The 17,326-nt window shown below is 37.8% G+C and overlaps 1 protein-coding gene across 1 annotated transcript; it reads right to left on the bottom strand.

Moving 5' to 3' along the window:
- Nucleotides 1-14,950: 14,950 nt before the first annotated feature.
- On the bottom strand, nucleotides 14,951-16,620 carry LOC132152597 (gamma-crystallin 1-like). Its single transcript, XM_059561344.1, has 3 exons — nucleotides 16,516-16,620; nucleotides 15,596-15,823; nucleotides 14,951-15,223 (listed from the first exon to the last, which is right to left on the bottom strand). The coding sequence occupies exons 1-3, from the start codon at nucleotides 16,618-16,620 to the stop codon at nucleotides 14,951-14,953; spliced, it is 606 nt and encodes a 201-aa protein (XP_059417327.1).
- Between the last annotated feature and the right edge of the window lie 706 nt (nucleotides 16,621-17,326).

Here is a 17,326-nt window from a genome sequence, read left to right as displayed (position 1 = left end):
AAATATAATTCTGCTCACATGTTGTGGTGAAATCTTAAATTTGCATGTCCCCAAACTTGTTTTGAATTTATATAAAGCTATTACTGATTTGATATTTAAAATTGGTTACATAAAAATGAATTGTCTATTGCTGTTCAAATGCTAAATAATTTCTTGATTTGCTAATAAATGTTTTCAAAATAATGGCAATTCATTTCTCCTTCATTGAATCATTTTCGAGGTCATTTTACACCACTAAACCGCATTTAACATAATTAGCACCTCCCCTTGACATTTCTCTTTTTCTCAATTGCTTTCGATTGTCACACTTAACCATGGCACAGTGCTGACAGTGTTCTATAATTTACAAAGGCAGGTTTCCTCTCTCATTATCTGTAGTCAGACAAAGGTCAGTGTTTCTGTGTTGTTTTTCATTGAACATAGACGCTTCTATAACAGCATTGTGCAACCTACAACACAAACACATACAGTATGCCTTGGAACATTTGCTTGCGTAATAATTGCAACAACTGTGGGCCCCGTTGACAGCCCACACAATTAGACTCCTTTCTGCCACACATCAAATAATCAACTACATTAGTTAATGTAGCTCACTGTGTTCCATAAAAAAAGATTTAACTGCTCCTTTTGCCACGTTTCACATACCATAAAGTGAGACAAACCACACCATTTCTAAGTTGAACATAATTGTATTAATACATTGCAGTAATATACACTGCAACCTTTAGATGACTTATGAAATGAAACTTTTATTTAAGATTTCAAACAGATATTTCACATTCATATCTAAACTGTATATATGAATCTTCATCTTGCTCTCTGTCAAGTTAATAAAATATGTGCCAAATTGTGCCCAAAAAGTCAAACATAGTCAAAGTTATTTCACTTTCATTTTATATACTGAGAAAATAGCTCATATTGAATCTGAATAAAAATAAACTCTAAAATCCAATGACCAGAACTATAAAATTTCCTCTTATTAGAAATTCCACTACAAATGCAAAAATCAAACTTTTTGTTCAAATTCAAATTTCCATGGCAATGTGCTTAGCTACGAGTTCAAGGTAATCTAAATACAGAAGAATGAAGAATTTCTGTGATGGGAAGTGTAAAACATAAAACTACACCACATTCACTACATACAAGAGTATGTTCATTCAACACAGAGGAGTGCTCTTCGTTGTGATAAAAATGTATTATGGTTTATACATTGGATGGAACTTTAAAGACAGACATTTTGGTCGTGTTTAAGGTCAGGCGTACAGTGTTAGATACCAATCTGGCTCATGCTGTTATGACAACCTTGGAAGAAACACATGTAAATGAATCTGTGCCTGTTTATTGTGTTTAGTATCAAGAGACATCATTCTGTCAAACACTAATGAATGCCCATGAATGCCCTATTGCTGCATGTGTATAGAACACAATACTGCACAATAACAGCCTTAGAATCTGCACAGCAAAGCAAAAACATTAGAGCAGATGGAAAAAGAGTATGACTCCACATCCATTCGTCCTCTTGGATTGTTTTTGATTTAAAAGCTTTAGATATTTTAATGAGAAGGGGGCTGATGTGCCAATCCTCAATCATTGATATGCAGAGAGCAGCTTGCTGCACTGTGCAGAGGAATGATGAAATAAGAGCTAAAAATAGCAACCTCCCAGGATCCCCCTTTGCCCAGCACTGTAAACACCTCATTCCTGAGACAATCTTGGGAAAAACAACACATCTGCAAACCTTTAAAAAACTATTTTTCAGTGTGCTTTTCATACACACTGCAGGCAATTATAAATATAAAACAACTTGCAGTAAACATTTATGAAAATGTTAACACATCTGTCTACATGAGCTGACAGCATAAAGAACAAAACTGCTGGTTAGGTTGTATTGTCCATTGGTGTATATATATATACAGCTTATTGTTATTTTATATTTTGATAATTTGCCAAAAACTAGCAGAATGAATTTTCATTCTCCATAATATCTTAGATTCTATTCTATCAATTTCCATTAAGGTCCAATATTAAAACAGTCATTGATAAATGCCAAAATGACACATAAAAATAAACTGCTTAACAACAATGTGAAGTCATAGGTAAATGTGGCAGTATCCATAACATTTTGATCATTAAGTGTCAGTTAAATTGCTATATGCAGTCTAAATCGAACAGGAACAATCTTTTATCTACAGACACTGATAATCCTGAGTAACTAACAACAAAGGTGAGAACCTACCCACAGATGAATTCATTGTGTCGTCATCTCCCCACCGGTCTGGAGTCGTGAGTCCAGCTGTTTCTCAAAACCTAGCGACCTGCCTACTTAGACAGCTTTGCTGGGCATCATGTGCGTGTGCATGGGCCGAGCTGACTCGAAACGCTATGCTGCGATCATCTCAAATGTCCCAAAAATGGGTACTAAAAAGCATTCCAACCACTTCTGGATAACATATTGAACGAAAGCCTAAAAATATAAAACTTAATTTAAAGGCTATTGGTTGCTAAACATAGCATTGTGTGATTCAATGGTTTGGTGTTTAAATTATCAGAGTAGCCTAACAGTTAGGCCTACTTTTATTTAAATACACAACACCTTGTATTTTATTATTTTTATTTTATTTTTATTAAATCATTCATCAGTTTTCTGTGAATGTGCGAGACTTCCAGTTCGTTAGCCACTGTAGGGAAATAAGGAGAAGAATATCAATGTGCAGTAAATGGCAAAACCTTTCGCACTACAAATTTGTGTACTCATAACTAAGATAATACATTAAAACATTATGGTAAGCCACAATGGTATTGCAGGTGGGCCGCCAATTACTATTAAAAGAAATAATAATATTGTTCATATATTTAAAAATGTCTGAGTCATAACATAATAACATCATTTCATATAATTAAATAACAAAAAATAAATATTAAACTGTAACTATGCTTCCAATATTCGAGCTCGCTGATTGGTTTAAGAATAAACCGCCAATTTATCTTAGATATTTTTGCTGCATATGCTACAGAACAACAGCAGTTGTGCCAAGCGGTGCCATGTAGCCTGAGTTATTTTCTGTTCATTGCCAGTTCAACAATTGCGGGGTCAGTTAATTTTGTTGCAGCGGGCCGCGCAAACATATGTGTTTGGATTTGTGGGCTGCGTTTTTTACAGCTAAAAGTACCTGGAAGCGAATGACACTGGCCGGAGGCCTCAGCCTAAGCGCACCATGGATAAAACATGTAACAAGAGGGCGTCTGCCCACTGACTGGCCAACAAGGGGGAGGGGTAGGCTGCCATGGCCGCCACGTAGACCTTCAAGGTGGAGTGGGTCGACTCTGCGGAGAGAAGGGCCTGCAGGAAATCCAGAACTGTACCAACTGGGCAGTTAACTGGGTCGATCTGGTGGTCTCTGCACCAAGAGGTGAAAAGCTTCTACTTCAAGACATACAGTTTCCTCATTGAGGGAGCTCTGGATTGGAGAATGGTCTCAACAACCTCGGTTAAGAGACTGGAAGCTAAGAGTTGTGCCTCCTCAGAGACCACACCTACAGCCTCCAAGCTCCATGTGGGGGCACACAGTCTGGCCAACCTCTCCAACTCTGCTTCATCACCTCGGTGTGAAGCCGCCATTCCCCGGGCCTCGGCCCCTACCTCGACAGCTCCTTGGTGGTTGATGTAAGAGACCACTGCTGTGTTATCGGTGTGCAGCAACACATGGTGACCTCTTAGGTCTGGGAGAAAGTAATGTAGCGCTCGAAGCATGGCCAGCCTCCTTGGGCAGATGATATGCTATGACAGATGGCGGCCACTCCACAGACTGCGGGCAGGGTGGCCACTCATGACCGCACCCCAGCTGGTGAGGGATGCGTTCATTGCTAGCATTACGCGACGACAAGGAGCTCCCAGAACCGGGCCCTGAGACAAAAACCAATCTCCACATGTCCAAGGCATGCAGGCACCGCCGCATGACCATTAGCATGCGAAGTGGGTTTCCCCTCGGGGAGAACCCCTCGGTCTTGAGCCACCACTGTAGGGGTCTCATGTAGAGTGGTTAGAGAGTTCTAACCCTGGGGTTGTGGGTTCGAATCTCGGGCCGGCAATACCACTACTTAGGTGCCCTTGAGCAAGGCATCAAACCCCCAACTGCTCCCCGGGCGCCGCAGCATAAATGGTTGCCCACTGCTCCGGGTGTGTGTTCACAGTGTGTGTATTCACTGCTCTGTGTATGTGCATTTTGGATGGGTTAAATGCAGAGCACGAATTCTGCGTATGGGTCACCATACTTGGCTGAATGTCACGTCACTTTTTATGTACAGCAGTCCAATAGTATTCACATTGGTGTAGTATTCACGACAGTGACCGGCAGTGAGGATAGACTCGATCCGAGCAGGTGACATACGTGCCTGCATCATGGTCGGATCCCACACCACGTCCAGATAAGTGGTTCTCTGTACTAGAGAAAGCACACTTTTCTTGGCATTAAGTCTTAACCCCAGCTCTTTCATGTGAGCGAGAACGACACCTCGGTGCCGAACTGCCATCCACTCTGATCGAGCTAATATCGTGAAAGTGTGGGGTGAGAGTGCAAGGACAGAGGAAGAATCGTATTGGTAAAACCGTAGTTTTCACACTGCCAAAAAGTCTACTAAAGCCCCTTTCACACTGCCATTCCAGCAAATTCACGGGTAAAGTGTTCCGGCAATTGTTCACGGGTCGCTAGATTTTGCACTTTCACACTGCCAGTGATTACCCGAGATATGTGCATGCTTTCACACACAACCCGTAAAGATCCCGTAACGACACGTGACATCAGGACGTGCAGGGTTGGCAGATCGATCTCCTGAGGGCACTGCAGAGAGACGGGCACTGTGTAATGTGGTGTACACCGCTCTTTCCAAGAGTGAGCTGGCCCTCAAAAAGTCCTAGGCCTTAGGCGTCAGGATGTTATGACGAAGGCTATCCAGCGAAAATGACGGTCCGCAGAACCGCTTTCCACTAGAGGCCTTCAGCCAGGGAGCACCACTCTGACTCTAATTTACCTGATGAGAGTGTGTTGATAGTCTGTGTTGTTGGATCATTGAACTCCAGAAAATCAGTAATGAGGTACTTTGACAGTTACAGATAAAAAAAAAAAAAAAGGGGGGGGCTGGATCATAGAACCCTAAACTCTAACACAGGGTTCTTCCAATCTTGTCCTAGAGGGCCATTGCGCTGCAGAGATTAGCTCCAACCTTGATCAAACTCACTTACCTGTGATTTTCTAATGATCCTGAAGACACTGATCAGCATGCTCAGGTGTGTTTGATTAGGGTTAGAGCTTAACTCCGCAGGAAAGTGGATCTCATTAGCCAGATTTGAGGATCCCCGCTCTAACACAAAGAACCATTTCAGCATAAAATGGTTCTTCAGAATGCTATGTTTCTGAAAACCATTACTGCATGTAAAGAACCTTTAAAGAAGATCTTTTTTTAGACTGCAGAAACTGCACTTGTTAAAATTACAAATGACTTGCTTCTTGTGTCAGACCAAGGCTGCATCTCATTGCTAATTTTACTTGATCTTAGTGTTGCGTTCAACACCATAGATCATGACATACCCCTAGATCGATTACAAAACTATTCACGGGCAGGCTTTAAGATGGTTTAGATCCTATCTGTCTGATCACTACCACTTTGTTTATTTAAATGGGGAGTCACCTCAATTATGACCAGTAAAGTTTGGAGTGCCACAATGATCTTTCCTTATACAGAAAAGCTAGTTCATGCATTCATGACCTCTAGAGTGGACTATTGTAATGCACTGCTAGGTGGTTGTCCTGCATCCTCAATAAACAACACTGCAAAAAATGGCTTATCTTACTTAGTATTTTTGTCTTGTTTCTAGTCAAAATATCTAAAAATTCTTAAATAAAGATACTTTTACTAGATAAGCCAAATTACTTAATATATATAGTCTTGTTCTCCTGGGGGATATAATAAATTAAGTGCATTGTGCTTAAAAACAATTAATTAAAAAAATTATCAAGTAAATTATTAAGTAAAATTCTCTTGTTTTCAGAATAGATCACAGTCCCGCCCCCAGCCGGAAGTAAAAATTCAATACAATTTCTGCATTGACATTTGGGGTATACGCCATAAAAACGTAACCATACATGGTAGACTTAAAACCAGCTACGGCTGTACTAAGCGATAGTATATGCTCATATAAACGCCAAAGGTTCATGGGGCACTAACCTTGTTTTGGGATAAATGCCTTTTATTCGCGATGTCTTGGATAAGTACTTCATTACCCACAATCCTGAACAATCCCAAAATCCTACAGTGATGCATCATCTGATTGGTGGAACTCATGTAACTGTCTAGTCAAACCCATGTTAAACCCCTCAAAGGTCCGTGAAGACTGAAGATCATTAATTAAAAAAATAATAAAAACCTGTGTTGTGTTTTTGTGTTGTGTTTTGTGTTGTGAACAAAAGTGTTCAGAGAGGTGAAAACCACTTCAGATAGGGTCATGTAACGTTAGTTGAGTGTAGCGTGTCCGATGGTCAACTTGTGGGTTTTGTAAGGGCCAGCATGAGGGACAAGACCTCCAAAGTTTTGCAGGGTTGGTAACGTTAGTTAGCATTATCGTCCACTTTAGCTATACTGTAGCCTTCATATGGTATGAGTCATATCAAGCATTTTATATATTGCCACTGTCAAAACAATATTTAGCCTAGGCATACCTTTTTGTGCATTTACTGAACATATGTGTAATGGCAACGACATGTGTTGACTGAGCAGTGATTGCAGTCAGGTACAAAGCAATGCACCATGTGGCTGACGTTAGGGGGTCTCTCTCCACCCTCAATACCACGACTTAGGTGCCCTTGAGCAAGGCACCGAACCCCCAACTGCTCCCCGGGCGCCGCAGCATAAATGGCTGCCCACTGCTCCGGGTGTGTGTCCACAGTGTGTGTGTGTGTGTTCACTGCTGTGTGTGTGTGCACTTCGGATGGGTTAAATGCAGAGCACAAATTCTGAGTATGGGTCACCATACTTGGCCGAATGTCACTTCACTTCACTTCACCATGTGGCTGACGTTATCATTAACCGCTTTCACACACGCACACAATATATAAAATACACGATGATAAATATAAAAATCAATACACAATACCTATATAAAACACTATTTATTTACACATTATTTATTTTATTGAAAGAACTGCTATTACTGCACATTCACTATATAAAATAAAATTAACTGGAGGAAAAAGTTCGCGCGCTTTGGAAGTCGCTGAAAAGGCTCGTTGGCGTCAGTGTTGCCAGATTGGATGGACGATTTCCAGCCCAAAAGCTCACAAAACCCCGCCCACTCCAACAAAAAACCGCCCAAAACTTTAAGTAACAAAATAATGTGATACAACATGTCAGTCAAAGGTGTTAAGAGCCATTTTAACTCCTTAAAACTAAATAATAAATAATAACGTTAGATAAATTTCCCATGGATAAAATGGTGGCAAATACATTAAAGACAATTACCGAATATGATTAAAATAGGTTATGCAAGCAGTCACCGTCAAAACATTTGATTGATTTACAATTGATTTACCGATACCCTCGAAAAAACATATGCATCATTTTCAATGTCAACAGTCAGAATTTAAATGCATAAGTGTCCAATATAAGTGATAGGAAAAAGCAACGTAATTACGTATTTCACACTTGTTTTTTGCACACATATAACAGTCAAAACTGTGTTGTCATTCATTGATAAATACTGTATGAAAATTAAGAACAACAACAATAACAATCGCCATCCGAATCCATGAGTTTATCACTGAGGTGGTATGTAAATTTATTTTCACAGCGGTCCACATGAGAAACAATACCGCCCTAATAGGGGCTTTAGTCTTTTGTGAAGTTCATATTGTAGATCATTACATTTGCACAGTCAAAACTAAGAAGATATACCAATCTGTACTGTTTAAAAGATAAAAGACAAGATCGTTTAGATATAGATTAGATATAAATAGATTATGTTATAAATTAAATAATTTATGTGCTCTATTTTAGGAGTTGCAGTATTAGAGTCTTGGTGTCATCTTTCCCTCAACAGGTGTAACGTTTTGAGTGTTAAAACACTCTCCCACTCTTTACCATGTAACATATATTTGGGCATTATGATCAATCATACAGTTTATACATTTAAAATTAGATCCGTTATTGCTCATGAATCATCACGTGTGTCTGTAGATCACTAGTGATTGGCTAAAAGCACGGCCGCGACGTCCTCATCAGCACCTCTGCACTGCAGTTTATAACAACGCGATGACTGTTCGGATGCAGTATATGCACACTTGAGCTTGTTTGTTAGCCAATTAGCCTATACAATTTATATTTTTGAAAACCGCCAAACTGACCCCAAACCAGCCCAAATTTTGTCAACCCGCCCAAGACAATTTTTACCCGCACAATCAAATTCAAAACCGCCCAATTGGGCGGGAAGCCGCCCAATCTGGCAACACTGGTTGGCGTTTGTGGCTTCAGTCGACTTCAGTGAGGCGCGGTGGTTTATGGGATGAGTAGTTCCTTCGCTCGAGATGAAAATATGTACACAGTCTTGTACCTTGGACTTTTTTTGGATTTTCTCTTAATTTTTTCACTCGAAATGATATGTTATATGCTTATGAGTTCAGCCGTAGCTGGTTATCCTCAGACATGCTCTAAAACTCTTTAGATATGGATTTTTCCGAAAGTCAATGGGAGAAATGAATGGGACATTTTACTTCCGGCACCAAAGCTCTCTCGGGCTGTGGGCGGGACTGTGATGCTCTATATCACCATTGGCAATGATATGTTCTATATTCTATGCTGCCCTCCAGTGGTGAAAACAAAAGGCACAAGTGAAACCAAAAAACCTATACCTATATTTCATGGAAATCTCAAATCTCACTAACATATTTATATAATGAAAGTTTCCAGTGATGTTAAAAGTTCCAGTTCTTCCTCTGCTTCCTAATCCCTGTGGGTCATTGACAGCTGGAGATGATGACAATAAACTGTGGTAGGAGGGGTGTCATTATTTAGGGATTCAGACGCTGTCTGTATTTGTAACAGATTTTGGTTAGCACTAGGTGTATAAAGGTAAATCAGTAGCAAAACTCGAGAGGTTGAAGATCTGATTGTGAGAACTTGTCATATTAATATTTGTATTTGTAAGTTAAAATTTACACTCACAGCTCTGATGTGAAAAGCTGAATCTTTCAATTTGCACACACAGACAATGATCAAAACACTCGTGTTTTGAATTGGAAGTTGTAGATAAATAGTCACAAATGTGTAGAATGACATTCACACAAAGAAAATGACATACATTTTTACGACATATTTACTTTTGCACTTTACTTCAGTTTCGCTGCACAACGTCAAGTCAGCACTTACAAACTCTCAGATCTGGAAGTACAAGTTCAAATCCTAGCGCTCTGACTTTTGCTACTCTTTTTGCGGTATTCTGTTGCAAAACTCACTTGTGCACTTGTATATGCAGATGTGAGAGAGCAGAGCTGGGGGCGGGGCTTTGGAGCGAATGAAGACATTTTATTGGTCGATGCCCGACCAATGAACAACGCCAAATGTTTTCACTGAATATCCTTAGCTTTGACAGGATTTTAAGACACTGCATTCATTTTGCCATTCAGGTATTATCTAGTAGAAAAATAATGCAACATATTTTATATGTATATCCCACTGCATATTGCAGAGTAAACTCGCATGCTTTGATCTCACCGCCACGGGGTCACGTGGTTCATGGAGCTATCAATAGTACTAAATTACACTTTTCGTCAATGTGCTTGAAATGTACTAATCGGGACAGACAGCAGTTTCATTATATTTGCAGCGATTTCCAGTAAATTGTAACACTTAAAGTGCATTGATTATGCATGGATAACTACGTTGACTAATGACTATACCTTACAATAGCATTTTATACTGGAAACTGGAACAGCATTATGTGCTCATACTCCTCCTTGGCAGTTAAATGTGACTAAACAATTAAGTGTAACTTTTAACCAATAAAATAACTGTACTACATGTTAACTCAGTCCTGTTTAGTTAATTTGAATAGATCATGGTACTAAATAATATGCGCAATAATTATGATCCATGAATGACCATTTGAAATATAAAATTTTCTAATATGGTTATTATTTATACTACAATAACTGCAGTATTTAGGTTTAAATTCCTGTGCAAAGAGGCACGCTTTAAATTAGAGGCATTTGGTGGCCAGAAAGATAATATTCATATACAATTCCATTGCTTAAACACTAGATGGCCATGTTGATGTTTAATAAATACATGTATTTAGCTCTACTAGTTGCTCAAAACAGTATTTCTGGTCATAAGTGCTTATTTTTTAGGTTTTGCTCTTTAATGTACATTTAGACATTATTAAACACTCGATTTTTATTTAAAAAATAATAATAATAATGTTGCATTTAAAAAGGTTCATTACTGACAAGCAAATTGGGAATTTAACCCAATGAAGAAGTTAAAATTATTTTTACAAAACATAAAAATAATAAAAACAGCATTATATTGCAACTCTGGTAGAGTGATATGCAGTGGGATATACATATAAAATATGTTGCATTATTTGTCTACTAGATAATACCTGAATGGCAAAATGAATGCAGTGTCTTAAAATCCTGTCAAAGCTACGGATATTCAGTGAAAACAATTGGCGTTGTTCATTGGTCGGGCATCGACCAATAAAATGTCTTCATTCGCACCAAAGCCCCGCCCCCAGCTCTGCTCTCTCACATCTGCATATACAAGTGCACAAGTGAGTTTTGCAACAGAATACCGCAAAAAGAGTAGCAAAAGTCTGAGCGGTAGGATCTGAACTTGTACTTCCAGATCTGAGAGGTTGTAAGTGCCGACTTGACGTTGTGCAGCGAAACTGAAGTAAAGTGCAAAAGTAAATATGTCGTAAACATGTGTGTATGTAATTTTCTTTGTGTGAATGTCATTCTACACATTTGTGACTATTAATCTACAACTTCCAATTCAAAACACGAGTGTTTTGATCATTGTCTGTGTGTGCAAATTGAAAGATTCAGCTTTTCACATCAGAGCTGTGAGTGTAAATTTTAACTTACAAATACAAATATTAATATGACAAGTTCTCACATTCAGATCTTCAACCTCTCGAGTTTAGCTACTGATTTACCTCCATATAGGTGAGTCATCTAATGTACCTCAGGCCGAGGCCCATAATTAAGGACCCAGCATGCCGTTCTGGGCCAGGTGTACCTGTCTGGTCTGTCTGTCATCACCAGAAAGGAGTGAGATTGCGTATAGCTTACCCATCCAGCCTGCCCATGTAACAATGAATCCTAATTTTCACCTAAATCTTAATAGGCTAAGCCTTGATGATCAGAATTATTAAAGGTAAATATATAATCTTTTAGTGTATGTAATGAATTTGGCTTTTGTGGTGTGTAGTTTTTACACACAGTGGTTACACAAGTGAGGTCTAGGTATTTGTTTTAAATCTGAAGCATCTCAAAGGAATCCAGCTAAGAAAGAAATTTTGTTTAAAAATTAATGTATTCATACTGATAAGAGAGAGGAGATGTGTAAAGATACAGGCTATAGCACTTAATGAGCTCTGCCTATTCAAGTTTGAGGACTGCACAAAAGGTTAAAGATTAGGCGACCACCAGTTTTATATAACGTATATTTCACAGACCACAAAAGCAACATGATCTGATATGTGTTTTTATTTTTTTTATAAAGTGTGGTTCTACCACACGTACATTACGTTTCGATAAATCAAAACATCTAAAGTGTAAATTACTTACGCATGAACAACTTTATAGACGTACAGTACCAATGAATCCTAATGAATATTGAAATCCTGGCGTTAACATTTTATGTTGTATTCAGTTTCCATATAAATAGCATTTTCAATCGCATTTATTAAACAAAGTTTACTTAATATGAAATAAATTCTTGTTTTGTTCTGTGTGGTCTAGTTTAAAGGATTACAAAATGGTAAATTGTAAATATGTTTTTAGCTGTAAACATGTAATAATGTTTAAATCAACTGTTTCAATATTATTACTGTAGAAACTGAATGGCTTTTGTATATATGACTTTGGTGGGTTTTTTTTTTTTTTTTCCCTTCCCCCTCTTTTCCATCTGACTCTTTTGCTATTTCCTTACAAGGCAATTGTCTTGTCTGGAAAGATTATTTTTACTTTCTTTTCATAGGATTAAAGTAATTCCTTTCAGCTGTGGACCTGTATCAGTGACTCAGAGGTTTAAAAATAGTCTTGGAGGAATGTGATTCTGAAAGCAATAAGAAAATGTGAAATGTTTTTTTTTACATGGTAAAACAAAAAAGCTGCAGGTCAGACAAATCAAACTAACTTCAGTTTTTATTTAGATTAGGCCAGTGACACAACTTGTGACATTTTTACTACTGTATACAATGCATCATTACATTTGGGAAATTGATTTAAATTCCATTATACTGAATGCTTACTGCTTTAGAAGCCTGTCTTATAATTAATTCCTGGTGTATTTAAAGATGTCTCCATTTTTTATCAGTGTAATAACATTGCAGCAGGGGTGTCTCCACAATGACCTTGCAGTTCCCACTTGCAACTACCAGGTAATTAACACCTGCACATACTTTGCCAGCTTGTTAAATCATAGCTGTACCACATGGTAGCAGCTGATAAATCTTGCAGATATATTCTGATTAAAAGACAACTAAAATATAAGCTAATTATAAAAAAATGTAGGATAAATCCTAATGGACCCAAGCTAATGGTGATTATGTATTATTGTTACGGCTTTAAACTTGCATGTAGCACATCACTGGTTATAAAAATCGTGATTTTTATACATATTTTGTTTTGTGTGGTGTTGCAATATTGAAAAACATTTCTCTACTACATGCAAATTACAAGAAGATATGCTTTGACCTTCTTGAGGCGACATCTAAGCAAGCTACGAGACTGAAATCTGGATATGTCTCAGAGTCTCTCACTCTGTAAACTTTAATGATCCTGGAGCATTCCTACACTTCACCATGCCTTTTTAAAGTATCTGAAAATGCATATTTAAAGACCTATAGTGTTGCATTAACCTCTGTAAAACTCTTCTCAGTGAACTAGGTTGACACTTCATTTAGTTAATGTCAGTTCATTCAAAAATCATTTGGAGTAGTTTATTAATGATTAACCTAATAGGATATAGTAATATTTAAAATTGCCTGCAGAAAACCACAGTTGCAGTTTCTTTAATCACCAAACATTCAATGTTGACATTTTTTTTTGTCACTTCACTTGAGAACTGTGAAAAAAGTATTACAGGTCAAATGCTTAGAATTTTCCAATAAAGTCAGCAATGGTTTTAATTGTGTTCCACCCTGTTGTGTGATTTTGGCATGCTGGGAGATTGAAAATACTGGACTGTTGCTGTTATGCTGTTTTAACCTAAAGTTGGTAATATAAAATATAAAGAAACATTGTTTAATTTCTTTTTAAATATGATTGACTACAGTGGATGTCAATAAAATCAATGAAAAAAAATCTGATTACAGTACATACTAGATTTCTGAATAACTCCACAATTATCCAAAATAATTATTTAGGAATGTGTAGATGATGCCCATTTATGATTACAAGTTATCAAGCACCATATGTTAAAAAGTTATAAAAATGACAACCACAAGAGGTCGCTGTCAGGCTAGCAGAAAATGTACTTGCTCAAACACTAGTTAGTGAACCATCCTTCCATTCAGTGCTGGATGCCTATGGAGGAATCTGGACCAACAGATACATGCTGCCCTGTGGGCCCACCAGTGAAAAAGTGCTTGCTGGTTGCCTTTGTGCAGAAAAAAAAACTCTTTTGTTTTCAAGCATACTCTTGTCCCTCTCTGGTCTGCATCAGCATTGTGGACTTGGGCACATGCTGGTCTCTGGAAAAGCTCCTGAGTCATCAACATGGCCTGAACTATTGTATGGGGAGATTTAGCAGGGGTTATTGACCAGCAACTGTTCACACAACTGGCAGCTCATCCTCTCTCTCTAAACCTATGCAAACACACAAGCACTCATTTTCACATACAAATGGTTAAAAAACAAGTGTGGTGTGTATATTCATGTGAACAGGTACTGATAACAAAAACAAAATTCCTGACCTAAGTGTCATTACGGCAAAAAGCCTGAAAAAGCAGTTTTCTTGTATTGTATGAAATGTAACAGAAGTCAACATTTTTTAGATTTTAAAATCTTAAGTTTGTAAGAAACCATTCAGAAGCAATAAACCAACAGAGGGGAGTATAGAGTTATATCAACAGTAGATGCCGAAAGCTATGAGAAGGCAATTAACAAATAAATAAAAAAGTAGTTCACATTTGACACACACAAACACACATTTATTTATTTCATTTAAGGTTAGTAAACTTGCGGGTCAGTAAGGTGAGGGTAAACTATCCATTTAATACTTTTATTTAGCAAGGGCACTTTAAATTTATGAAAAGAGACAATAAAGACAATTACAAGGCAACACAATAGTTACATTTCAAATAAATGCTGTTCTTTTGAACTTTCTTTTCATCAAAGAATCCTAAACAAAATGAATCAGCATAAAGCCAAGTCAGCATATTCAATGATTTCTAAAGTTCATGATATTGTGTCACCGAAGACTACAGTAATGGCTGCAAAAAAATTAATATCTTTATCACAGGTATAGATAATTAAAAATAAATATATATATATATATATATATATTATTACATGATCTTTGTTTAAATGCTTTGTTCGAAGACCAGCTGACTTTTAAGTGGAACAAAATAAACCAGGAGACTGGAGCTTTAGGGTAGCTCATTTTTTTAATTTATTAAATAGTCATTTTTTTATGAAATAGTTAAGGAACAATTAATTACACACTGAAAGAGCTAAAACTCCTGAACACTGCGGATGGAGCCGACAGCAGGATGCATGGCACTCCAGTCGGTGAAGTGGCGGAACTCGCCTCTCTCCAACAAATACTGATGTCCCCTGTAGTTAGGATGCTCACAGAAGACCCAGGCCCCATCCAGAACGTTACAGGACTGTACCTCACGGTGATGGAAGTGGTCATAGAGAAAGGGTAAGTCCTCACTGGACTCCATAATCTGACCCTGAAAGTCAGGCCGCTCATACAGATGGATACGTAAAATGCCAGTATGCTACAAAAGAGACAGCAGGTAGCCAAATACCATTACAATGCATTGATTTCTTATCGGCCATATTCTGTAGAAAGAGCAGAATCATATCTAGACTCACCTAAAATTATACTAATGGGGGACTGAATTATAAAAAAAAAAATTCAGTTTATGCACACTGGGTTTTATGTTTCAACCTCCTCCAAGATAAAAATAAACTTTCAGTAGGAAACAATACAGTGTTATTCCATATCTGCCAGAGTTTAGGGCCAATAATGCTGTTCCTGAATGGTTAGTGAGGCATACAGTATATGTTGGTGTGGTTTTTCCTGAAAAAAGGAACATAGGCTTGTATTGGGCTAAACAGCTCAGTTTCTCCAAACAGGCATGACTTACATTTCGCACCCTGCGGCAAGACCTTATAGAGTCATTATAGCCCATCCAGTGCTGGTAATCAGGATACTCTCCCCTGGTTAGGATGTACTGGCAGCCCATTAATTTTGGACGTTCATACAAAACCCAGGCCCAGGAGTAACAGCAGCTGAAGTGGGATGACAGCTCTGGGCAGTCCATGCTGCACTCAAAACAACATCCCTGAAAGTTTTTGTCTTCATGCCTTATATTCTCAAAACAGTAAACGCAAATTCATAACGTCTCACCCAATTTCCCAAACATCCAATTCTCAGGTCAGAATCAAGCTCTACACTCAAAACTCAAAACTCAAAAACCAAACTTTGCCCTCAGACATCACACACAAGTCCTCAAACACACACACTACAACATAGTCTTACACAATGGTGAGTTAAATTTAAAACAAAACTACAAAAACTAAAAACCAGTAATAAGTTGTGTTGCTTGTGGTTCTCCCCCTCAAGGAACTTTTCACATGATGAACACGTGTATACATTTGCACATTTTCTATTCCTTAATGTACTGTACAGTACAATACATCAAACAACAACAACAAAATATTCTGCCCCAGCATCACATCTTTGGTCTGGGACAGACCAGAGAATCTCGTCAACATCACCAGCTATACTGGCCCTAGCCAGGCAGCGGGGGTAAAATCCTCATGCATGAGTTATCCACCCCCGTCACACATCAACTGTAATGTCTAGTCAGGCTTCTTCCATTCCACCGTCTCTGTGTCCTACAAAAATAGAAGTACTGATTTTGACACAATGAGCCAAATTTAGCAAAATGTGTGTTAGCAATAGGCAAAATCTGTAAGCAATCGAGAAAAACTATAAGTTTGGCTGAACTCATTGCCCAGCCTCCCTTATAGTCATACCATGGACATGGTCAACTAATGGCACAAATTTAATCTGAGACTCCTTGTCTCCTTGCCCCTCATCCTCATCCTCATTCTCCCCCTCTTTGTCTTCCTCCTCCTCTCTGGTGTCCTTGACCTTTTCAATCATGTCTCTCTTGATCCTTTATTCTAAAACTGAATGAACTGACTGGGGCTCTTTTATCTATCTATTGAAAGTTCTGATTGGTGTGAAATTTTGACTCCTAGTGTTTCCAGTTGGGTAACTGTGTACTAATTGAGCTCAAGCTATGCTGACTTGAGTGAACAATATTGAATGCTACTGCTTTCTAAATGACAACATGGCATAGGCAATGAGAATTTAAGGGATTTGTATGTAGGGATTTGCAGTGACATTTCATCAAATCCGATTCATGTGTTTAAAAAAGGGTTATAGTGTTTAGTTTAGGGGAATTGGTGGGCTTTTTAATAAATGGTGTTATGGTCTTGAAATTTTAGTTCAGAAGCCTGGTTACAGTGTTTAAGCAGTCGTGAAAAACTATATTATGCATTTATGAAGTAAAATATCTAATCACTTTATGTGAAATTACTGAAAATAGCATTTTGCTCTAAATACACACTGTCTGATAAGAACGTTATATATAGAACGTTCTATTGTATTTTGAATTATAACAACGTATTATAAAATTATAATAGTAAATGTAATATAATCTGATAAGATGATTTTTATTTGCGTTGTTTGTCTGATTTATTTCAGAGTCAGACAACTCTTGTTCATTGGGCTTAGTTTATGAAAATATAAAATAAGTAAAACATCTTACTTGAAAATATTTCTGCTCAAGAGCTGCAAGTTTCAT

The sequence above is a fragment of the Carassius carassius genome, chromosome 11 (genome assembly GCF_963082965.1).
Source record: "Carassius carassius chromosome 11, fCarCar2.1, whole genome shotgun sequence".
In the NCBI taxonomy this organism is placed as follows: Eukaryota; Metazoa; Chordata; class Actinopteri; order Cypriniformes; family Cyprinidae; genus Carassius; species Carassius carassius.
This window is presented reverse-complemented; position numbering and strand designations above follow the sequence as displayed.